The following is a 25,040-nucleotide window of genomic DNA, read 5'->3' on the forward strand; positions in this document are numbered from 1 at the left end:
TCTTTGATGACGTACTGCAATTTTGTGGAGTGGTTGGTCGTGCGATGTAAAAGACACAGTTGATTCGTTGACTCTTTTTAATCTTTCACTGGTCGATAGGAATCGTGTCACATAATGCATTTCGTTGTCGAATCGCTGGCAGCTATCTTCCTACAATATCACTGGTACATAATATTATTGCTCGTCTTGTCAAAGGGTCGAATTGATTCTTTCTGTTGTTTTCCCTTTTGCACGAATCATTTACTGGTCCGTAGACTGTGCGACTCGGCTATCACCAAGTGCCAAACCAACGACCTTCTCTCAGCCTCTCCTTCCAAAATGTTTTTGGAAGGTGCTTATCATAGAGGTGGAGTAAAGCATGATGGCTCATAGCAATCGAGTGATCCCAGGCAACTGTGTGGATAATGTCTGGGGAATCCTACGCAAATATGCGTGCATGTGCGTGATGGAGAACAAAGAACAGTGATGCATCTCGGGCTGCTCCATCTAACGTTGCGTAGCACAGAGTTGTTGAATGATCGTGGATCCACCAACAGATTCCACAATAATGCGAGTCGCAGCGAAATCATGGTGCCACCACTTTACTGGGTAGTTTTACCTGAGCAGTAGACGCGTGGCCACGGCCACACGAGGCAGGTCAAAAGAAATGGTCCTCGGCATCATTTAACAAAGGACATGTCCCTAACTAGCCGGACATGATTACCGTTCTTGCTGCCTTTAGTCACCACTAATCGGTCTCTTCCACCGATCTCAACGTAGACGAATCCGAGTAGGACCACAGAGAAGGAAGGAGCGAGGAAACGAGGCAGGGAAGGCGACACAGAGCAATGGGTTTCCCGAGATGGTGGGGCCGACTTGCTCTTTACCATTTCCACGAGCTGCTCATCACGTGAAGTCGCGTGATGGGCGAGGCTGCGGCCAACCACAGGCTTCCAAGCGTGCCGGGCCTCGTGGGGGGGGGGGGGGGGGGGCGGGGGGCGGGGGGGTATCCGTTCCCTACGGGTGAGCTACAGTGTTCTTGTGCTGTGTCAGCAACGCGAGTCCCGGTGGCCTATTGGTGATAGTGCTACGTGTTGGCAGCTACCTCAGTGGAGACAACACTTGACGCTTGCATCGAGCGTGATGGACAGGCACGTTAGGATGGACGAAGCGTCTATTGGCAGGACTCCGACGCCGATTCTAATCCATGCGGTACACCGACTCGTACCTTCTCACAAAGATCAAAGCTTCCGACGGAGTGCATTCATCAGGACATCATCAAGGAGGAGATTGAACTCAATCCCCGGTTTAGATCCAGCCTCAGCCCAATTGAGTTTGAGCAGCATCAGACCCTCTACACAATGACTAGCATGCCCAACTTGCATCTTGATGATTCGCATGATTTCCAAGAACTTGACGAATCAAACGAAATCAAATAATTGAAGTTACATAAGGCATCTGACGGATGCATTCTAGAATTCTTCAGGTCAGATTAATCAAAATGCCCCTAATGACTCTTGGGACTACAGCAAAACACAAAAATACTGTTTCTACCCATCGACAGAGAAAGTTAATACACTCCAAAATAAAGATCATATGATGTGTCTTCTCAGTACATATTTCCTACATTATTAAGAAGAGAAATCAACATCCTAAAGAGGAAGAATGACAAATTAACGACACTGGAACAATAGACTCTATCAAAGAGAATTAATGAGCCAAACACGCACACCACAACTGTACAGGATCAAATAGCTGAATGTTCTCCAAAGGCATCACGTATGGGTTCCCTAACATCATATGGTCTGTGGGATTTGGAAGTGCTGGACACCAAAGATCTGGAGGGAGCTATTCTGAACGAAGAGAATAAGGCCACATTTAGCACTATTAAAGCCCTCCCACAGAGTGAACTGGACAGAGCCGGAGAGGTTCTTCTTCGCGGAGATGTCCTTGACCGAAACGAGCTTTTCAAGTTGCCGGACAACATAGTCATTGGGGAGAACACGGCCCTTGTTCTCACCCTTGTCACAGTTGGTGATCAGACTGCTCTGGTAGAGTGCTACCATGACGTCCGCGCCACTTCCGTCCACTGTCGACCGCAATGCCCCAGTGAAAGCCACCTGCAGTGTCTCAGGAGCTGGCTTTTGGAATGTTGCCTGTGGTGTTCATTCAATCTCATCAGTCGCTTAAGTTTCATTCCAAAAGAAAACTGGCTACATTAGCTCTATAGCACTAGCTACTCTAGCGCTGCATCAAATTTACGCAGGCATTTTAGACTATTTCTATATACGTGTAGAGGCAAATTTTGCCTTCATACATACAAAATTTTCTTGCTCCACTGCTCATACATATGCCAGGGCATGTTTGGATGTTTGATACTGTCTGTTTTCTACTAAAGAGGTCAGTTTGTCTTCGTTACATTAATTCTAAGCCATCACCGAATCAATACTAATGAAACTTCCAGCTGAACCAAATTACAATTTGATCAACACAGAACCTTATATGATTAAGATCTTTATCATAAGTTCTAACGGCACAAAGCATATCAGGGAACTAAAAAAGGATTTTTGAATGGATATAACCCTATCAAATTGAAATCCACCTCATTCAAACAGACGCAGATTAAGAAATTGAACTGATAATTTGACTAGTGCACTGATCAGATTCCGAGTGGGATCTGATGTCGACTGACATTGACACCATCCATTTATGACCTAATTCGATTATAAATAGAGATTTAACTCCATGCTTATTTGTTAAGCCAAAGTATGTTTTTTGAGACGCAAACAAAGTCGAACGTCATTGGATCAGATCATGCATTTTAGATTGGAGTTTGGGATCTTACTTGCACCTTATACGAATCACATTATAGACTGTATTCTATAGAGAATAGACTGCTTATGGATAAAACTTAATTGGATCCACTTATAGCTCCAGATTCCAAGAGCTCCAGGGGAATGCTAAAATTACATCTGAACATGAACCCACCTAAATCCAGGTCAGTGAGATCGTTTATAGTTTGCAGGTAAATAACCCTGAAGCTAATCTCTAATCTACCATAATTTCCGTGGATCACACTGAAGGAACTGCCAAACAAGAAAAGAACAAAAAAAAGATAAAAGCATAGAGAAACCGAACATCGACCAATATGATTTAACTTGTCAAGTACTCTTACGACATCAATCTGTTTGTGTGTTTATTCTACAGGCACATTATTAAACATCATAAACACTGGTATGAAACCTAATTGATTTGAATTATCCAACATGGCTATTCAAACATGCCTACCAACATGCTACGGGCAAAAAATAAATGAAGAAAATTACATTATTCTGCAAAATTTATCAAACCATGTCACTCTTTCATGGTTATTTTGACACAATTAATATATCAAACCGTATTAATTGAACAAATTAAAATGACCAGAAAGAAAGTTTTACGATGCGACTTCGCCAATGCAGATTAACGTGAATAACATGCCGATTAGTCGCAATAGGGAAATCATTTTTACTAAACGATCGAGAAAGGTCAGCCTTCTCGTGTTGCCAAGTCATGCATCGTAGCATTATTTGATGGGGCAGGGAAAAATTGCATCAGTTGCAATCAAATTCTAGGTTTCAAGATCCAGAGATGATGCAATTCTAGCAAAGATAAGCACGACAAACACGCATCTGACAACCATTAACCATGATGGGATGATTAAGTTAGATGAATAATAGATCCATTAAGTGAAACGGGGGTGTGAGTCTAGCCAAGCCAACCTGCATGGTAGGGGACGGAAATCTGAGAGCGGATCGGACGGCGGAGGCAATGGCGTCGATGTCGGTGCCGATGCACTGGGCGCGGCCGTGGACCACCACCTGGGGCGTGTACAGGGTGTCGAGCCGAAGCGACTCCACGTACGCCTTCTGCCGCACCGTCCAAATGCTGGATCCAAAGGGGTCCCGCCACCCCCGGTAGTCCCAGTACTCGACGTGGAACCCCAGCACCGCCACAGGGGGCAGGTCCTCTCGGAGCTCGCCACGGCCCAGCCGCGATAACACTGCCTCGGCCTCCGGGGACGTCCCGCATCCCTGCGAAGAGAATAACTCCACCAGCACGGGACACCTCCTCCGTAGTTCCTCCGCCGTCAGGTCCGCCGTAGCGTTTGCCTCCGGCGACGTCGACGGCGAGGAAGCCCCGCAGCCGCGGCCGAAACACGAGAACTGCCACGGCGCCATCGGTGATGGTGCGGACCGTGGAGATACCGGCGATCGGATCCGAGAAGCGAAGCAACGAGGAGAGGATAGAAGAAACGGGGGTTTTGCCCTTTGGAGATCTCCGGAGTATGGCCGAGAGAAGAGATGCGTCGAGTCAGAGAAGAGGGAGGGGCGATGGAGCATTAGAAGCGGATTCGGGAGTGACATTTAAGCAGGTGGCTCGGATCACCTGTTTCCAATCTCGCACGAAACAGAAAACATTTGATGGTGTGCCAAAATTACCGGACGGCCATTAGCGGCCGACCTGTGTCGACGCCGCCTTACGGTCTCCTGGTGAAGTTTCATGCGACATAGAAGACAGCGGATCCGTTCGTAAGCGATGCAGTGGGTGAACCGTTCGGTTGGTGGGAGAGGAACGTGGCGGTAGCGACGGGAAGCCCTCCAGTTTGGCCATGGCCCAGCCGCCTGTCTAGTCTCCGACACAGCACAGCGAATTCCCTCAAAGGTCGATGGTGGACCCACGTTGCATTCCTCTAAAGGCAGAGCCCGCCGCTTCATGCTGAGAGGGAGAAAGTAGTGCACCCTGTTGGTGTCGGTGAGCCACATGAGGGTGTGGTGGTACGTCGGTGCGTGGGGCGGTCACCCAACCGCCAGCTGTAACGTCGCGGTGCCTGGTTGCGATTGCTGATCGGTAATCAGCTGGCCGTGACCAATTGATCGGAGAAGTATCAGATTCAAACGGCAAACGTGTCTCTCCACCTCTTGAAACAGCACGTCTTTGTGACGCCTCAGCGTTGCTAAACAATAAAAAGTGAGTATATTACAAGTCTATAACGTGCTTTTTTGTTTATTTATTCCCGTAGAACATTTTTATTGACAATAGCCTCAAAATATACTAAAAATTAGCTTTTTTAAAATAATATTATATTATATTATATTATATTTTAAAAAATTACCCTCGTAAATATAGATCATAAAATGGACTTCGTGCTATCAAGATAATTTATAAAAAAAATATTACCATTTTAAATTAATCTAATTTTAAACATATAATCTTTTATTTTTTTATATCTTATTATTTTTTAATAGTTTTTTAAGGTCTTCATTCCTATATAACTTTAATATCTATCCAATATTTCAAAGGTAAAACTGATATCTGATTGGTTATGGGCTTAGTATATAATAGACTTCCAATTATATATATATATATATATATATATATATATATATATATATATATATATATATATATATATATAATATTTTTTTTTATTTAAATTTTAAAAATATTTTAAAAATACTTAGTTTGATTAAACTGTTTACTTTTAGTATTTTCTGAACAAAGTTGTGTACTAAATCTTTTCAAAACTCAATCAATATATATATTTTTAGACTATCTTAACAATCATTGAGATATATTTTTTAATACCTTAATGTTAATAATATAAGATATCTCATTTATATCAATCATTTTAAAATTTTTAATAAGAAATTTCTTAGATCAGTACAATAAACCAAGATTACTATTGTCATATAATAAACTTGCTTCCATTGATCTTCATATATAAATATCGATCAATAATTTTTAAATATGAAAAAATAATGATATCAAAAAATTTTATATATCATTGTCTAAAAATTTGTTTAAAGTCATAAATAAATTTCTTAAAGTTATATACCAAAGTTTATATTTTGTATTTTCTTTATGAATCATTTAGATTAACCAATATAAATCTAAATTCTTATATAAAAAACTTATTTTCACATTCATATGATGTAACTCAAAAATTATAATATGCTACTAATATCATGACGACTCTTAACGACTTTATTTAAAAAATAAAATAATATTTCATTATAATTGATGTATTCTTTATATATTGTTTGATATTACTTTTTAAGTCATGTTAATGCAATAGACTTTTTACCGTTGACTAATTCAACGAGTTCTCAAACATTATTTTAGTCCATTGATTTTGATTTTTTTTTATTACATCATATCACTTTTCAGAATTATTACTTTCCATAACTTATGAAAATAAATAAAGATTATTTTGATTTCTATATCATAATTTAATTGTTATAGATATACCACATAATAATTTAAAAATGATAAATATCTTTCTCTATTGTTTTATTCCAAAAATTATCGAGTGTGATTATTCTGCAAGTTTATCAACATCGATATCAATATTATATGAGAGTTTACTAATTTTATTTTTATTATTTAATTTTATTAAATTATTTAATAATTTAAGAAACAATTATCTTTCGAATATAAAATGACAAGGAGTATCAACATATATTTTCACTATATCAAAATTAATTGTTCAAGATTTTTCATTCTCACCAATTTACTATTTTTTAGGAATCCTGGATTACCATATTCAATTATCATTGTGTTATGATTAGAGCAATAAAATATATATTCTTTTGAAAATTTTTAGATAATCAATAAAATTTTAGAAATAATCATTGAATCTCATTTTTTTTCATATGAATTAAAGACCATTATCTTTGGAGAATAATCCTAAATATATAAATATATCAAGTTGGGATTCTTACTGGTCCATAACTCAAAAGAATTAATGTAATTGATTTACTAGGAAACATATTTTAAGATATACATGATCGTTCTTAAAGCTTCTTCTTGATTCAGGTACAAAATAATTTATCAAACTCCCATAACAGTATGATTTTGCCTTTCATTAATATTGTTCTATTGGAGCAACATATGAAGTACAAATATTTCGCTTTTCTATGAATCTAGCAAAAGAATCAATAATATAATCAGATATATCATAACTACTATAAAATTTATCACCCTTGTTAGATATGATATTTTTAACTTTTCTATCTAATTATTAATTTTATTTATATATACCTAAATATGTCAACAACTTTGATACATTATATAGTCATATATTAATAGGTAATCTATAAATGTGACAAAATATCTCTCTTCATGAAACATAAATATGAAACAAAATATCTCTAAAATATGAAACATAAATTGACTAACATATGTAAGCATGTATAATCTCTTCATGAAATTATGTTTCATTTTAATATTTGATTATATGATCATTACAAACTTAAGATTCATATTAAATATGTACAAACCATTATACAAATAATATCCAAACGTTAATTGTTAGGAAATAATATCCTAAAAATTCTAGATTATAAATATAAATTTCTAAAATTATAGGAACATATAATGTATTCTTAAGATCCATCAAATGAATAGTCTCTAGGCGTACGCGATAAGTACTAACTACTATTACTTTTACTTAAGATGATTCATTATAACGATGAATATTTCATTCTTTTTTTTTATTTCCATGATACATTAAATTTTTATTATTGATAATATACGTTGAACGTTAGAATAAATCCATCTAGTATTAGAAAAGAATATTTATAATATTTAATTTGAAACATACAAAAGTCAAAGTTATACCTTTTCTTTTCAAACAAAACCTCATAGTTCTTCTTAATATTTTTCTCTTATGAGTTTATATGGTATTTATAAACTCAAGTGATTTAGGCTTCAACTTTCTTTTATTGTTACTTATTCATTTCCTCGAGTACTATTCAAAATATAATTAGTTTTTCATACTTTAATCTTAATTCTTTTCAAATACATATATTAATAGGCTCATTTAAATTTTGCTTATCCTTTTATTATAATAAATTTTAAATAAGCCAAACTAAGAAAAAATAAAATTAAGAATAAATTGTACGTGCAATAATTCAACTATATTCGTGCTCAACGTTTTTGAGTTGAGGATACAATATTGAATTCCTTAAATATTATCATATTAAATTTTAATTAATTTTTTATTAATATGTCAGTCAATAACTTATCAATAAATTTAAATTGATCTTTAAATATTTTTAATGTGTTACTTATAGACTATAATAAAGTCTAAATATTATTAATAATTATCATAAAATTGAGTCGTTTAAATCTTTTTCGATCATTTATCTTAATTATTTTTTCATAGAACATTTAGTAATTAAGTATATGATCCTTTCAACTAATCTAACACACCAAATCTATGAAGTATCACTATAGTGAAATAACATGATATTAATTTAAAAAATATAGTAATATTGATCAAAAAATAATAAAAAAGTATCACTATAGTAAAATAATATGATATTAATGCTTTGAGTTTTTAATAAATATTGAACTATTGATATCATCTATATTTCACATTTGGGCGAAATATTGATATATCTAGTATTTACATTAAATTATTTATGAATGACTAATATCATCCATATGGAATAATATTATTACCTTTGACTATATAACCTTAAGCTATAAGGATATCTAAAACAGTATCATCTTACTTCATCATATAATTATTCAAATTAGATTTTTTTTATCTAAATCTCATAATTATATGTGTCATTCTTAATATTATTATTTTTAATATCATTTGAGATTAGTTCTTTAATATAATTTTATAAGTTATTGATCTAAGATACTTCGATGGCTACAAAACCAATATAATAATATAAAATATAGTTTAAAATATTTTATAAATAATAAAATATTTATTATAATTCATATCTCACAAACCTATCATCTCATGTCACTTTAACAACTACCATTTAGGTAGAACTTAGGGATATGAGTTACAAATAATATTGATTAAGTTTCTTTAATTTAATTTATATTAAAATAATTTAATAATAATTATAATTATAATAATTATTATACATTAATCAACATAAAGAAAAACTTATATGATAACTATAATCATGATGAAACATAAATCATGATTTTATGTAAAAAAATAAATATTATTTCATAATTTCAAATATATACATGTGAATAACCAAACAAATATTTATGAACAATAATTAAATTTTGAATTATCACATGTAAAATTTTATCAATATGACATATGAAATAATTATAAAAAAAATTATAATTTATATTTTTTTTTTAATTTCGCATGAAACTCTTATATCAACCAACCATATTTAATTAGATAGACCCAATATTGGGTTACCCAAATTGAGCTCATAGATTTGGGTCGACCATTCACTCAATTAAGTCTATCAAAATTAAAATTGATCAAAATTTAATTTTTCTAGAATTCGATCAAAACTTGATTGATTGTATATAAATTCAGTCAAGCAATCAAAATGTAATAATAATCAAATTCGATCAAAATATTTGATTAAGATAAATTAATTAATTTTATAATTAAGAACATAAGTAAAAAATTTTAATTCTAAAGGGTAAAACTATAATTTTAACTTAGGATATATAAAGGGAAATTTCTAATTTCTAAAGGGCAAAATTATTAAAAGGATATAAATTAAAATTAAATAAATTTACAAGGGTAAAACTATAAATTTATAAAGAAACCTTAATGCCAGCCACCCTCGCAGTTGCTACCACTCGCGATGGGGTGGTTGTCCTCACACAGTCAATCGGTAACCTCGCTAGTTGTTGCGCCCTGTCGCCATGTTCCTCATCGGTGGAACGTCTTCGCAGTGCATCGCTAACCGAGCATTGTCGACCGTGTGATTGTGCACATGCACCGATAGGCGACCTCCATGGTCGCCGCAATGCGTGACTATGCTTGTGCATCCTATTGTGCAACCGTTGGGAATTGATGCCTTCGATGTACAGTTGATGCCGATCGCAACTAACAAACACTATCGCGTTGGTGCTGCTACAGTCGTTACATGTAATGGCATTATGTAGCTGCCATAACTGCCACAAGCGACAACGCTGCATAGCTATCACAATTGCCACAAGCAATGGTGCTACTACAATTGTCACACTCAACAACACTACATAGCCACCGTAGGGCTGTCACACCCCATGATGCTTCCACTGGGTATGCAGCCATTGCTCACATTTGGGCTAGTTCCCATGAGAGGCTATTGCCTTCAATAATACTATCATCGACAGCAAGCTATCGATAATGGTCTATCATTCAAGTATAAGGAACCTCATATCGCCTGTAAGTAGGCGATATGATATATTGGATAGAAAAACAAATCCATAATATAGACGAATTGTTCAAATCTTATAAATCAAAACTGAATAACATATTTTTATGAGCGAAAAGTGCTAACAAATATATCTAAAGTATTTGATTTTACAAGCATGTCTCTAATACCAATTATGAGTATAAAAACCATCATTGTGCTATTGTTATATGAAAAGTTTTATTGCTAAAATATGAAATCAGATAATAATAGATTAAATTTATGATACGTACCTTTTGATATAATTCATAAAGCATTTATCTAATATATGAGTGCACCATCATCAGATCCGAAAGCTATAGTAATGTTGATTTGTAAGGAGAACAAGACATATCTTCTCCTCTCTTTTTATCATGAACGATAGATTAGAGACTAAAGCGAAATGAGAGAAGATCTGTAATCTCTCAATGATTGATTCATGTGACCAAAGAGAGATAAAAGAATATCTATAATCTTTTAATAATATCACATATCAACGTATCAACATATTTTGTGTATAGTCTTATCTATTTATAGGCGAGAATAAATAATATAAAATAAATAATTAGGAGAGTCCCTTCCATCAAATGTCATCTTCTAAAAAATTCTACTATAATTAGATTTTTTTTTCTATTGATCGATAATCATAATCAGAATCCAATCATATCCATAATATATCTAATCTAACTAGATAAAATCATAAAATCTAACACATGCTACATATGCTACCCTCTTCAATGGGGTCACACTTCGATTAGTTAGGGAGGAGGTTCGTTATAGGAGATAATAATACAACGAAGTTCATAGGGAAGGATGAGGGTAAAGGCACACTCGAAGGCCTTAACGACCTTAAGAAGAAAGCAATAGAAAGAGCGATCATAAGAGGTGAATGCGACCATAATAGGACAGAAGTGAGAGTCTCGTTGAAAGCAAAAGACGATCATGACAAGATCAAGAGTAATTTTAAAAAAAATATTCTATAAGAATAAAATAAAAATAAAATACTCTACATGAAAAAAATAAATTTTTTTTTTGAAATTTGCCCATATAAAATCATAATGAAGGTAGAAATACTTTTGAGTTAGAGCGCCAATTTCGCATGCATGCGATCGCAACAAAAACAATTGTCAGCAGCTCTGAACCCATGGGGAGTTATGAAGGAGATGATTAAACCTTTGACTCGACGACTTCTTAAAAGTCAGCACAAATCGCCAATATCTGCCCAACCATTTCCAAAAGCTGCGACCGCAAGAACTTTCAACCTCAACAAGTGATCATGGCCATGTTACTTCCAGCGTGGATGAAGGCGCTTTCCCTCGGAAATGGGTCTCCCTGCCTGATATTTCACTTCGTCGCTGATGGTTTCCCGTCCAAGTTGCAAATATAATATCAGGAACACGAAGCCGAAGACCCCATCGAAACCCCCGTCCCACGTTGTCCGGCATTAGGTAATGCCCGCCTGCCTTCCCATCCGTTTGAGTTCCCACTTCTGTTCTCATAATGCTTCTCGACCTAAGAGTGATAAGATGGCAAGTCAAACAAAGCCACAAGTGGCGGGATACCTGAATTATCCAAGTAGATCTTGAAAAGTCAGCATCCCAGTCTTTATAAGGTTGTAACTGAGGATTTGAGTTCCATCGCCACAAAGTTGACGCAGAGAAGATGACGAGCAACAGCACAGCATGCAAAATCCTGTTGCTCTTGGTGGTGGTGGTGATTACTGGCGAAGAACTTGGAGTCTTGGCCAAGGGTAGTCTGACATGCAAAAACCGGTGGAGTCCGTGCTTTCGCAGGCAGATTGTATGTCCGAAACAATGCCCGGACGTGAAGCCATCAGATCCGAACGCCAAAGCCTGCTTCTTGGACTGCTACTCCCCCAAATGTGAAGCTACCTGTCGAGGTGACGACACTGTGATACAATAACACCATTTCTTCAACCAGACTAACCCTTTAGTCTCGGCGGCTTTTACTGCAGGTCGAAAGCCCAAATGCAACGGCGTAGGATCCGGCTGCTACGACCCCCGTTTCATTGGTGGCGACGGTGTTGTCTTCTACTTCCATGGAAAGAAGAATGAGCACTTCAGCTTGATCTCCGATCGAAACGTCCAAATCAACGCCCGCTTCATCGGCCTCCGACCCGAGGGAAGAACCCGTGACTTCACATGGATACAAGCCCTCGGTATCATGCACGACTCCCATGCTCTCACCGTCGAGGCAACCAAAACCGCCCGATGGACCGATGCCGTCGACCATCTTCGTTTCACGTACGATGGTAAGCCACTGGAGATCGCACAAGGCCATCTTTCCTCATGGAAGTCGTCCGAAGACAAGGTGGTGGTGGAGAGAACCGGAAGCAGGAACAGCGTTACCATTACAGTCGATGCGGTGGCGGAGGTGTCTCTAAGCGTGGTTCCGGTCACCAAGGAGGACGACGAGATCCACAAGTATCAGATACCATCTGACGACTGCTTTGCGCACTTGGAGGTTCAATTCAGATTCTTTGGTCTCTCTCCCGAGGTGGAAGGAGTTCTTGGACGAACCTACCGCCCAGACTTCAAGAACACAGCGAAATGGGGCGTGGCGATGCCGGTGGTCGGCGGAGAAGACGAGTACAGGACTTCATCACTTGTTTCTCCAGATTGCAACCGGTGTCTTTTTTCTCCGGAGGCAGATAACTAAGCGGTGGCTCACTGTTACTCACAGTTGCAGGATTCGGTTACGGCCATGTCCAATTTATGATGCACGCAATGTGTTTGTCACGAGGTCACTGATGAGACTTCATAAAAATGGTGGTGTTCAATCAATTGCAGTAAGATTAGAGGCGAATAACGAAGAATCTCACAAATATATGGCCCCGTGCATTTTACCTTATTCTCGTGCATTCTCTGTCACTTGAACCACAGCTAAACATAATCATAATTTTAATGCTTCTGCTAATGTGTCACTGAGCAAACTGTAAATTTTGATTGTTAAACTTAAATATCAAATCATGTTCTTGACAAAACATTCTATTACATGAGCAAAAAACAATAACTCTATGCAATCTTTGTGCATACATTATCAAGAAATTAAGTTGTCATATTCTTCCATGCAATCTTAACAGCAAAACCTACCTTCTTGAGAGCAGAAAATTCTGATAGGAGCGTTGCTGTAATAGCATTTTCAGAACAACTAATGTGTAATCAATTCTGTCATCTTTAATTTCGCCCACATATTCTATCACCAATTTAAGAATAAAAATGGATGTATGGCAAAGAAAAAGAACTGAAGAAAAAAGACAGCCAATGAAGCCGGACCATCTGAACAACTAGAGGATATGGATTATAAGCACACTAGAACAGATCCACATAAGAAACAACTCAAATTCTCATTGAAACAAATATAAAGAAACTAAACCAGAGCATTCTTTTACCTGTTGGGCAATTAACAATCCCTACCGTAAGAATGATAACCTCCTCTATGATGAGGCTTTTTACCACGAAAAGATGTCCTCCCTCGACCAAGATTCCTAGGAGGACGTTGCGTTCTTGGTGCATTAGCTAGTGGCGGCCGCCCAAAGTTATGCTCATTGCTAGAAATTGGGGCACCCTGCATTTGCATATTTCCAGATGTTTCTTGTCCCAAATCACCACTCCACATTAACCCAGGAGGTGCCATAGAAGGCCTCATTAGCCCACCAAGCCAAGGTATGTTAGCAGGGGCTTGAATACTAGGAACGAACTGCTGTTGAAATGGCATTCCAGTTGGGAAACTATTAAAGAACTGGTTTTGATGCAGCTGATTGTAAGCTTGATTCACCAGCTGCTGGCCTGGCAGCATATTAACTGGAAATCCTCCTTGTAAGCCTATATGTTGTTGCTGCTGATGTGGCAATCCATTTAGCCAAAGTGCATTAAGTTGCTGCTGCAACTGCTGTGGAAGAAGACCCAATGAGCTACTCATTTGTGCTGCCAGTGGAATCACTGGTATTGTGGAAGGAGAACTAACACATGTATTTCCAGCTCCAAAAGAACCATAGTCACTGCAACCAAGATTACCAGCTATTACAGGTGGCTGAACAGGACCTGCAACACTGGTCAAAGGTCGGTCCACAACATCTGGTACATGATCAAATGCAGGGGGGATATCCTTGTGTATACTAGCACCTCTGAATTTTCTTTTATTAACAAATGATTCTTGATTTCCTTTTCGCCTATCATTATTCTCCCTCTTTGACAGGCGAAGAGATTTCTTATACTCGGTTTCCTTCTCATCATCAGAGAATTCCACTTCTTCATTGAGCTCTTCGTCATTTTCACCTGATGCATCATATGCTTTCCTACAAAGCTCCTTATGGTTGATGATGCAAGTGGCAAACTCCACGACGAAAGATACAGCAGTACCCACACTGATCCCAGCAGGTACTTCCATGTCGGAATTATATCTCACGACATAGAAGGGATTTTTTACTGGTCCAAATATTTCATCAACAAAACCTAAAGGCAATCTCATTTCTGTTATCCAAAGAATGGAACCCTCATTCAGAGGGTTGTGCTTCTCTGAACCCTCAACAATAACTTTGTTATCAAACATCTGATAAAAGACATGAGCAAGGAAACTAATATTCAGTCATGCTAGGAATCATGATAGACAATGTTCTCTACAGTAGCTTACTGCATCAACAAGAGCACGTAAAACTAGAACTTAAATGACAGCTGGCAAATAATGTCATGATATACATGGCCAGAAGTTATCAGGTCATGAGTGGGAAACAAAAGCACAAAGCAGAAAATCTTCCATATTGCCTTTAAAAACATGGCATAAATTCCCATGCTTGTTTTAGATCCAAGAAAAAGCCGCTACCAAGTTACTATTTCATGGACTTTAAGATTTTCTCTTGACAATGCTATCCATATTGCCTTTAAACGCATGACATAATTTCTCATGCTTGTATTAGAGCCAAGAAAACGCAGCTACCAAGTAGCTATTTCATGGACTTTAAGATTTTCTATTGACAATGCTATTTCATGGGCATTAAGGTTCTCTCCTGACAACAGGTCCGATTACATACCACAGAGAATCCTTCAGCAATTAACTGTTGATGAAAAGCTACATTTATAGATTAGATAAAATCACCAAACTTAGTGTTTTCCAGCAACTAAAAGTGTCAAGGTCATTAGACGCATTAAAAATGACTGGTTGTGCCAATATGCATTTAATATCTCAGATGTGATGTTTTGCCCTCTTACCGACAACCATATATAATCAATTAAAGAAAGGAATAGAAAAAATGAATAAAACATGTAGTTTTATGTTGGCAAAGAGTTTGTAGCAAAAAAAAAAAAAAGCAGGTAATGTAATTAGATAAGTAACTTACAGCTGAAATTACTCCAACAGGCAATGTCTGATGGTGTGGTTCCAAAAGAACTTCAATTTTAGGAACTGGTGGAAGATTCTGCAATCAGTATTTTAATTGGTCACAACACCATGTAAAAAAGTAGATGGATGACAAGCAAATGCACATAAATATAATAGTAGAATCAGCGGATGCATTGCCACAGATGAAATGTGTAGTAATTGAAAAACTGAGTCCACACAGAAGATTATCAGAAAGTTGGACAGAAACATATTATCTCAACCGTAAATTATGCTGTAAAGAGGCAAAATAGAATTACCAAAAGCAATTTGATACCAATTTGTAGAGAATTAAACCTTAAGACTTTAGTATAATCAATTAAAAGAAATTTATATGCTCTTAATTAACTAGAGATATCAACTTCCAGAAAGCTTAATGGCAGATACATATCCATGTGAGCAACGTCAAATGGTTAGAAAAATACAGCTTGTTGTTGTTTTAGACACAATATTCAATAGGCAAAGGTGACTAGTATGTTAGTTATTGCAACCTGTAAAACACATTCATCGTCTGGATCCAAAATTTTCAAGATAAGTAAAATAAGATTTAAGTTTCATGAATATCACTATGACTAGAAAAGCAAGATAAAAAAGGAAGGTTAAACCTGTAGAACTTAAATCAACTAAGAACTATTTATGTTTGATAAATACACAATGTGGCTATACAAGTATAAAAAAAAAAAACATGTTGACCATGGCAATGATTACTTCAGTGTAAACAATGATTTTACAGATAATCATCACAAAACCAACACATTGCAGAAAACATCACAGCAGAGATCTTCCAGCCACCAAATGTAATTTTGCATTAATTTTACATCATCAACTTTTTTCCAAAAAATAATCATCAGAAAACATGTTCTCAATTCAACTTATCCATCCAGCACTTTTGCCTACTCAATAGGTGACACTAAATGTTGGTATTATATATGAAAATGTGTTGTTAATTGAGTACAGTTACTCTGTACTTTTACGTAGAAAATGAATGCAAAGGTTTTTTAAATATGTTGTGTTATCAACAGAAGAATTATAAATGGCTGACTGAAATTCAGCAGCATCTTAGTTCACATTCTGAATTCAAAAAAATGCATAAAAGATTACCTCAACTTCATTTTTTGACTTGATGGGCCCTTTCACGACCTCTTCTTCCTCTTCACTTCCTATAAACATCTCCTCTCGATCAGTGTCCCTAATTTCACCCTCTTCAATCTCTCCCTCAGCATCCATGCCTCTTTCTCTGTTAGAATTACTGTCAGATTCATCGTCGTCGTCGTCGCCGTCATCTTCTTCTTCACTGCTTGAAGAAGAAGAAGAGTCACTTCTGTCTGTATCATCGTCCTCTGCTTCGGACCCATCCGATTCCGTTCCACTACTTTCTTCGTCCTTGACCAAACCACTAGCCGCATGAGCTTCATTGGCTCCATTGGCCTTCGTCAATGCGGTACATCCATTAGCTACATCCCTTTCTTTACTACCACCAGCACCAGAGCTCACCATGGCCACATTAGCTTCGCCTGCGTCAATTTTAGCCGTTGCCTCCGATGCCGCTCCTTCCAAGACCGTAACATTATTAGCGTTTCCATCAGAAGCTTCTACCAAGCTCACATTTTGCATCCTCTCATCGATCGAGGAGCACAAGATCTCTTCTTTTGCCCCAGGATAGGATCTTTTGGTTGCAAAATCATCAGTATCGAGAGGACCCGCGGATTCGACCTTGTTCGGGTCCAAGCCAGTGGGGTCGGGCACCTTGGCTTCGTCCCCCAACATGAAGAATTGGTCGGGATCGATGAGCCACTCCTTGACGGGGTCGAAGTCGGGGAGAAACGAATCAAGGTCGTCAAAGTTGAGAGGGGAAGGGGGCTCCTCCCGATGGCTAAGCGGAGGACTCCACGGCCTCACCATCGTGGGTCGGATTAGGACTTCGTTGGCCGGGTGGGGAAGCCGGGGAGGCGGCGGCGCCCATTTAACGGGAGAAGTGAGGAGTAGTGTTTTCGGCGGGGTTGAGATAGGAAGGGTTTCACCGGCTATTCCGTTCTCATTAGGGTTTAAAGGCGCCCACTGGGAAGAGTTGAAAAGGGTTTTAGTAATATGGAGGAAAGAAAAGATTAAAAAAAATCCTAAATTTCTCTGCTGTCAATAATTTTACCAAATAAATTAGTGGCATTTTCATCAAATAAATTAGCTGATATTTTCATCTCTAAATTAGTTTTTATAAATGATAATTGGATTGGTTCATCAATATCCTTAAGTCAGAATAATTCCATTTTGATTCTGTGCCATTGATTTTACTATGATTATTGATATATTTTGATTCTCACAATAATTTGACATAAAAATAATAATAAAATAAAATTTTAATGTTTCAATCTAATCTAAGATAAGTGAATTAATTACACATGATCTTCTCAACTATTGTATTTCTATATAAATGATTAAAGGCAAACAATAAAAATCAAAGTTATAAGATGATTTGATATTAGACATGTTTATACGCTATTCTTTACAAAATGTTGCCTGATACATATATCCAATCTTCTTAGATAAGTCATTTAACTTGACAGCCAGACGCTAATGAAATAAAACAAAAAAAGATATATCAGGAATGGGTATGAACAATCAAAATGTAGTGATACTATAAAATCTTTCCGGCAATTATATTTTCACTTCCCAGATTTCAAACGGTGTTTCTTTCTCTCGTCAGCAATAAAAATAAAAGCCTTGACGAATTCTTCTTTCACCATGAAAAGAACGGAAGCTGCAAAAACACTCTGTACGATCTTTGTGCCCATGCCTTTATAAAATCCACGCAGTCCTTCGTAACGGATCATCTTTAGTATTGCATCCATAGTCCCTGTGATGGACAAAGACATTTCACAGCAGCCCAAAGCATTTAAATCCAAGAAACCAAGTAAAACGATATAATCTTAAGAGGGCGCAATCAATTTATAACCCACAACTCTTGAAGCTAAATCTAGTTCTCTTCCAAAGATTTTATCACCGTTTAGTTCGAATTATAACCAACCCAAAATCGAATCAATTTGAAATTAAAATTGAATCGGTCACGGAAGGTTCGGTTCCGATCCCATGTTTAGAAAACTGAAACCGTCGGTTTCATAATTTTAAATTATTTTTATTATTCAAAAATAAATTATAATTTTTAATATTTTAAAATTTTAATTAAAATAAAAAAAATGATAGTTCAAATCGGAACCGGAACCGTCGGTTTCGATTTCTGATTTTGGAAAACCAAAACAGTCAGGTCCGAAATCGTGATCAGACCTACTCTAACTAAAACAAATCATATAGAGATTGAATATTGAAAAAAACATATATCGATAAATCTTAAAAATATATTCAAACTTCTTTCTCACATAATTCTTTTCTCGATGTTTAATTAAAAATATTCATGAACTCAATCCCTATTGTGAAACTGTTGTGGATGCTCTTTTTTAACTGCTGATGAGGTATAGACTAAGTTGCCAATCACATTTTTGTTGCATTATGTGGATACCAGTCAGCTGACAGTTCTAAGAGTGGTGTTGAGGAATTAGGCATATGAAGTTGTTTACATCAGCATGACATTAATTAATAGCCCTCCCCTATAATAAATTACTTAATTGTTTATGTTAACATTATAGAAATTCGTGATTGAACAATTGAAATTTAAGGAAAGAAAGTTAATCTATACTTCAATGATGGATATTTGCACTAAAAAAACTCTCGTGCTCTAATTCAGTCAAGCTTAATGCATATGAGGCATGGAGGAATAAAAGGTAGGAAGAAAACAAAGATACACCAAGTAGGTGGAATGAACAAACATGTTCCTGTTAAATTCTTTTGCAAGAAACAAAGCACAAATTTCCATAAGCCTTTAGGAACAAGAAAGAATAGACCTAAGACCATATAATGGATGTTATTAAAAAGCATTTTTAGATCGATATCGCTTGTGTTGCAGTCACAAGAACCAACTAAGAAGAACAGTTGAAAACACTAAAAGAGGAATTAATTAAGACTCAGTTATGCAAGTAGAATTGAGGCATATAGTAATTTTCTGCACTCTGACCAGCTGGTGATTTAAATATATCGACACACTATCTCTTACGATTTTTGCGAGCCCAGTATGTGGTTTTGTCTGGTAATTACATGGTTAATAAGATAGAAACTTCACCTATCTAGTCCAGATGTCTATTAATGATATGCACACCACTTTCAAATATCAACTAAATTCAACATGAAACAAGTACTGATGTTCAATGCAACAGGAAACTAATAATTTTTCCCACTAAAGAAAATGAAAGTTAAGAGACTAACCCCATGGAACTTGCCTATTGGTTTCAACAATTAAAGGTAGTACCTGTGTATCTTGACAGTGCATTCCTGCCAATTTCTTGCTTCGCCTGTAACCTAGACTGCAACCATGGAAAGAATGCATTGGTTGGAAGAAAAATCAAATGGAAAATTTAAGGGGCAAGAGTATTACTACAATCTGCAACCATTTCATATCTATATACAAAGACAGGTTATGATTTACCCTAGTTGTCTCTAAAGACTGCTTGCTGACAATTAAATCACTGGAAGAAATGTAAGCTACTCAACTGAAGGGACCAAAGATGCCTCAAAACTTCATAACCTTGGAAAGAAAATATGAATGAAGAATCTGGCTTCTTTTATCTCCCTTCTCAAAAGAATTTAAATTTTTAACATGACAATTCAAAAGGCACCAAATCAAGAAGATCTAATCAACTTTTCTTGGAGAAAGCCACAGAAGAAAACCATCTGTTAGACAAAATTTACATAAAAAATTCCAGTAACAACAGAGGGGTGTAAAAGTGCAATTTATATCCAATTATAATATTACTTTTATGTTTTTTAGAGATACCTAAGGTTCATCACGCAAGGATTTATCATCTATCACCAATAACAGGAACCTGTTTATTACAGTGTTGCTGGATCCCGTACAAGGTGGGATCCGAATTTGTTTAGGGCCATCACTATTCAGATCATTAAATCATACAATCCGCCAGCTTTCTTTAGATAATTTTGTTGTTAATAAATGTTCTATATTGTCTTTCATACTTTATGTGGATTAATAGATAAGGTACCACATTACTCTCAGAAATCAAGAACAAAAAAGAGTTAAGTATACCTTTACAACTAATAAAGGATATGTTGCCAGAGTTGCCCCCAATTTTGCCAATGCCCCCAGCAAGAAAACCTGTGCATGCAAGGAGTCCAATAAGAAAGGTTAAATGTAAACAATCTTCATCAAATTTTGCCTCCTGTTCAATATTAATCTTGTGCTTGACGAGTTTAGCACAAGGATAACAACTAGAAAATCGAAATTCTTTATCAGCTAGATGTGCATCAAATAAATGTTGCTGAACCTCTAAAGCAGTAACATTTTTATCCCCATGCTTAGTTCCAGTACGCTTTGACCGCAGGTGCTTTAGTGAGGTTTCATAAATCATAAACTGGATTGATGGGTTGCATACCTGCAAGTATAATAAAGTCAATACATTTGGCTTCAAAGTTCGATGTTACAAAAGATGTTAGACAGTGTGGCTGGTCATCAAGTCTACTGACCATGATAAGGGTTGGAATGAGTCCTTTCCAGAATCCTTTTATGCCTGCCTCATGATAAACCTCCCTCACCTGTCAAAGAAATCCATCATCTTAGCCAAAGATGCATGGAATGCAAGTTCGGTGAACAACATCGACCTCAAGTATCATCAGGTACAACTGTGATGTAGCCATGGAAGTCCATATTCAACACTATTTCAAGACTAGATTGTCTACTATGTTGTACCTGGTACCAAGATAGTATCATTAGGTACTTAAGTTTTCTTTTCCATTTAATCAACATTTATCAATTTGGACAGTGTTAGAACTTGACAGTCTGTCGTATCATCCACATCAGTTCTAGCTTCAAGAGAAATGCATATACCACTATACCTCCGTAATCTACGAAGTACGCCAATGGTGGGTTCTGCGCATTGAGACAAAATCTGCTTTTTATCTACTCAATTGTAGATTTAATCTGGAATACTTCTAATTCATGTCATAGATATAGGTCAACTTCTAGCTAGACCAAAAAGCAAGCAAATTTCTGTAAATAATTGTTCCCTTCAAACTTCTTTCCCGTATAACTATGTATAAAGAAACTGAGGGTTTACTAACCGCATGAAATGTTCCATATGGACGAGGTTTCATCAAATCAAGTTTAACTAGCTCGTGCTCCATATAGGTGGTACCTGCAAATTCCCTCAAAATAGCCTCCTTTCTAGCCTCCATGATTTTCCTCTCTGCTTGTGTATGTGTCTGAAATGATGTAAAGTTCCGACATGCATGTATTAATAGATGATAATGACAATACTGATATTTAGTAAAATGGAAAGTGGAGGAGATGCCATGCTATATTTGCATTTAGATCGATATGCACATAAGTTATGTTCTAAACTATAGGTTGTAAACTTGGTTAGCAACCAGAGGAGCAAGAGAATAAGTAAACTTAGAAGTACATAAAAATATGGGTCCACGGTGATTGATGAGATAAAAGTGAATCCAGATTGTAAAATGGAAGATTCTACCTGATGCAGCTCCAGATTAATGCTAACCGATCAGCTTGTGCCAAGAAGAAACCTTATCAAACAAATTTAGTCATCAAAATGAACAAGCCATAGCTTACGTGTCTTTATTTTACCCCACAAAACAACACATTTATCATAAAAATGTCTATTCTAGATTATAAGGTTAACAATATATTGTATATTTCAAAGTAGGCAGCGATTTGGTTTTTCTATCGAGTTGAAAGGCTACAGAACCTCAGTGCAGGAAGTAATAAGAACAAAAACCCATATTCTATGTCCTTGGAGAACTTTATGATGAAACCTCAGCACAGGTAAAATTAAACAGGTTTCCATCATTATTCTAATAAAAGTATGAAGCAAAGTGATAGAAACTTATATTCATTAAATTTGCTATCATGCATATTGCATAGGCCACCAGCATCGCTCTCTTCACTTTACAAAAGGAAATCCCATCCGTGCATGCTTTAAAAAATAGTTTAATTACATTTTATAAATAGTTTTGATTTTATGCGGACAGAGCGAAACTATGTCCAGTTAAATGAGATTATAGTTGTGAATCTTGAGATGATCTTTTACATCAAAATAGAAAACATTGATGAATACTGGTAATATGAACCATGCAATAGCTACTTGCTACATAAGGCTTGCAGTGACAAAAATCTAAGAATCTAATCAAGTTGGTATTACACATGCCTGCATACGAGTGACCAGAACCCATATTGGATTAGTTAGCAGCACATTCAAGGACCTGCAAAAACCAATAGAGAAAATAAATACTCCTTGAAAGCATTATCAATCTCTGTTCTGTAGCATGCTAAATTCATTAGATCTAGCCATCAAACAGATAATGCCATGTAACCTCTGGAATCGTTTACCGTATCACATCAGAGGATAGTAACATTACAAGGATGTGTGATAGGATACATGGAACCAAGAAGCACTAAACGAGAAGTTTGGAGCTTAGCTTCAACTTGCCAGCATATATACCTTGAATAAACTAATCTTTGTGCAACATCAAGGATATTTTCAGGACTGGCACAAGCCTATGTCATGTTGGAAATATTCATGATCACTCTTTGATTGCTAACATGTCAACACTCTACCAACTGGAGTTAAGGCTCTAGCAAAGGTGGTTTGGCCAAGAATGACCCTACCTAGACCCATAAGAAATAATTACAACCAACCTAATTTTTATCCATTTCAGCCGATGCAAGAAGTTAAAAGAGTAGAGTGCAAACCGAATACTCTAATATTAAGCTGATGCAAAGAAGTCCAGAATAATCAGATTTCCTCGGCTTGGAAAGTGGATAAAAAGCCAAATTCCATTCAGATGTGGTTGGTTGATATATGTCAACGAAGCCTTTGAAAGTTTGTAGGCAGACCTGGTAACCCAGATTGGTTAAACTAAAGAGAGGAGGAGCATCTGAGTTCTGTTCGAGCCCTTGTCTTCACATACCATTAGAAAACACATAGGTCCTAATTATGGCAAGCAGAATACCCACCCTGCAATAGCTGCGACGACAAGCCAAGAGAACATGCCAACAGTACCATCACCGAGCCCTTTCTTCTTGCGTGCAGCGGCCGCAGCCTCTGCCTCATTCTTAAGTACCTGATAGAAGTAATAATATATTCCCTGGATATGGCCACCATCGCATCATCTTCAGATAAAGTGGAACAAACTGGTAAAGTAGCAAATCAAGGTCGGACAATCGTGGATGGGGCAATCCACGAAATGATCGACCTCAGTTAAAATTGCGAGAGTGGAGAAAGTGTGAGGATGGGATGGAATCGTCGACCGGAAGTGGAGATGTGGATGTTGAGTGGGGAAGGCGAACCTGAGACGCGGCGGTGCCCACGAGAGATGGTTTCAGACCACTGTACAGCCCTCCCCAACCTTCCATTTTAAAGAGCTGCAATCCAACAGTCAAAAGGAAGGAAACGGAATCAGCGGAGGAAGAGTTGGTCCTGCGAGATCAAGGTAGGAGGAGCGAGGAGACCTGAAGGATATGGTAGATGGTTCCGCCAGCGGAAGATGGTGCCGCTTCTGAAGAAGAGAGGTCGCCACCGCTCGCGGCCGCGGCCAGCGACGTCTTCTTGGCAATCCTCTCGGTCTGTTGACGAGTGTTCACCTGTAGGCATTAACAGGTGAAGAAGCGAGGGCGGGCGCGACAGTGGCAAGCCAAATCAGGGATGAAGCGGCAAACAGAGGGGATAGAGGGAGAGAGAGAGAGGCGCACGGTCTGTAGAGGATAGGTGATGATCTGAGCTATCATGCCTCCGCCGGCCCCGGCTAAGCCGTTTACCAAAGCGTTCGACATACTTCGCGGCCTACAGTGGGCGGCTTAATTAGGAGTTTCACCGGCGCGCAGCTCTACCACCAGGACGTGTCAGTCGAGCACCCACTTCGTCGACACCCTCATCTGCAACTCGTCAACGGGTCTGAGCAGAGTCAGTCCTCGGCAACAGAAAGCAAGAGTGAGAAGGTGATCGGTACTGTTTTCTCGGTCCAGTCATTTTCACATCATTATGGATAACTTCATTCAGCCATAAACAAAATAGGCTAAAAATGGAAGCCCATATCATCATAGATTAAATTCCAATCGTAAATCTCGACGGAATTGTTCTGAAAGGAATTATTACCCTATCAATCCTATTCTTTTTCATTCAACCAATTAGCTCGAATCATAATCCGTGCACATATTGAGACTGCTCTAAGCCCATTGATCTTTTCATTTTCCGAGGTTTTTTTTTTTGTGGTTAAGATTCATGAAAAATGTAAGGATCCGTACGCATGAAATTCTCAAAACCAACAGTCTATAAAACATGGCTTGAAACTAGAAAAGATGGCTCGAACAGATAAAATAAATTCAATTATACA

General features: G+C 37.1%; 4 protein-coding genes across 4 annotated transcripts; 1 reads left to right on the top strand and 3 right to left on the bottom strand.

Annotated features, from left to right (window-relative positions):
* Positions 1 to 1,539: 1,539 nt before the first annotated feature.
* Positions 1,540 to 4,400, bottom strand: LOC103997696 (uncharacterized). The gene is made up of 2 exons (XM_009419000.3): positions 3,741 to 4,400; positions 1,540 to 2,135 (listed from the first exon to the last, which is right to left on the bottom strand). The coding sequence occupies exons 1-2, from the start codon at positions 4,383 to 4,385 to the stop codon at positions 1,776 to 1,778; spliced, it is 1,005 nt and encodes a 334-aa protein (XP_009417275.3). The 5' UTR covers positions 4,386 to 4,400; the 3' UTR covers positions 1,540 to 1,775.
* Positions 4,401 to 11,304: 6,904 nt separating this feature from the next.
* Positions 11,305 to 13,052, top strand: LOC135649807 (uncharacterized). The gene is made up of 2 exons (XM_065168637.1): positions 11,305 to 12,081; positions 12,157 to 13,052. Exons 1-2 carry the CDS (start codon positions 11,844 to 11,846, stop codon positions 12,858 to 12,860), a joined length of 942 nt encoding a protein of 313 aa, XP_065024709.1. The 5' UTR covers positions 11,305 to 11,843; the 3' UTR covers positions 12,861 to 13,052.
* A 429-nt stretch (positions 13,053 to 13,481) lies between these two features.
* LOC135649805 (H/ACA ribonucleoprotein complex non-core subunit NAF1-like) lies at positions 13,482 to 17,711 on the bottom strand. Its single transcript, XM_065168635.1, has 3 exons — positions 16,677 to 17,711; positions 15,538 to 15,615; positions 13,482 to 14,753 (listed from the first exon to the last, which is right to left on the bottom strand). The coding sequence occupies exons 1-3, from the start codon at positions 17,475 to 17,477 to the stop codon at positions 13,605 to 13,607; spliced, it is 2,028 nt and encodes a 675-aa protein (XP_065024707.1). The 5' UTR covers positions 17,478 to 17,711; the 3' UTR covers positions 13,482 to 13,604.
* Positions 17,712 to 18,021: 310 nt separating this feature from the next.
* On the bottom strand, positions 18,022 to 24,666 carry LOC135649806 (peroxisomal nicotinamide adenine dinucleotide carrier-like). Its single transcript, XM_065168636.1, has 11 exons — positions 24,400 to 24,666; positions 24,160 to 24,291; positions 23,998 to 24,072; positions 23,665 to 23,795; positions 22,856 to 22,910; positions 21,753 to 21,893; positions 21,159 to 21,227; positions 20,960 to 21,067; positions 20,722 to 20,790; positions 19,930 to 19,984; positions 18,022 to 18,426 (listed from the first exon to the last, which is right to left on the bottom strand). The coding sequence occupies exons 1-11, from the start codon at positions 24,478 to 24,480 to the stop codon at positions 18,236 to 18,238; spliced, it is 1,107 nt and encodes a 368-aa protein (XP_065024708.1). The 5' UTR covers positions 24,481 to 24,666; the 3' UTR covers positions 18,022 to 18,235.
* Positions 24,667 to 25,040: the final 374 nt, after the last annotated feature.

This window comes from Musa acuminata, chromosome BXJ3-9 (genome assembly GCF_036884655.1).
Source record: "Musa acuminata AAA Group cultivar baxijiao chromosome BXJ3-9, Cavendish_Baxijiao_AAA, whole genome shotgun sequence".
Taxonomy (NCBI): Eukaryota; Viridiplantae; Streptophyta; class Magnoliopsida; order Zingiberales; family Musaceae; genus Musa; species Musa acuminata.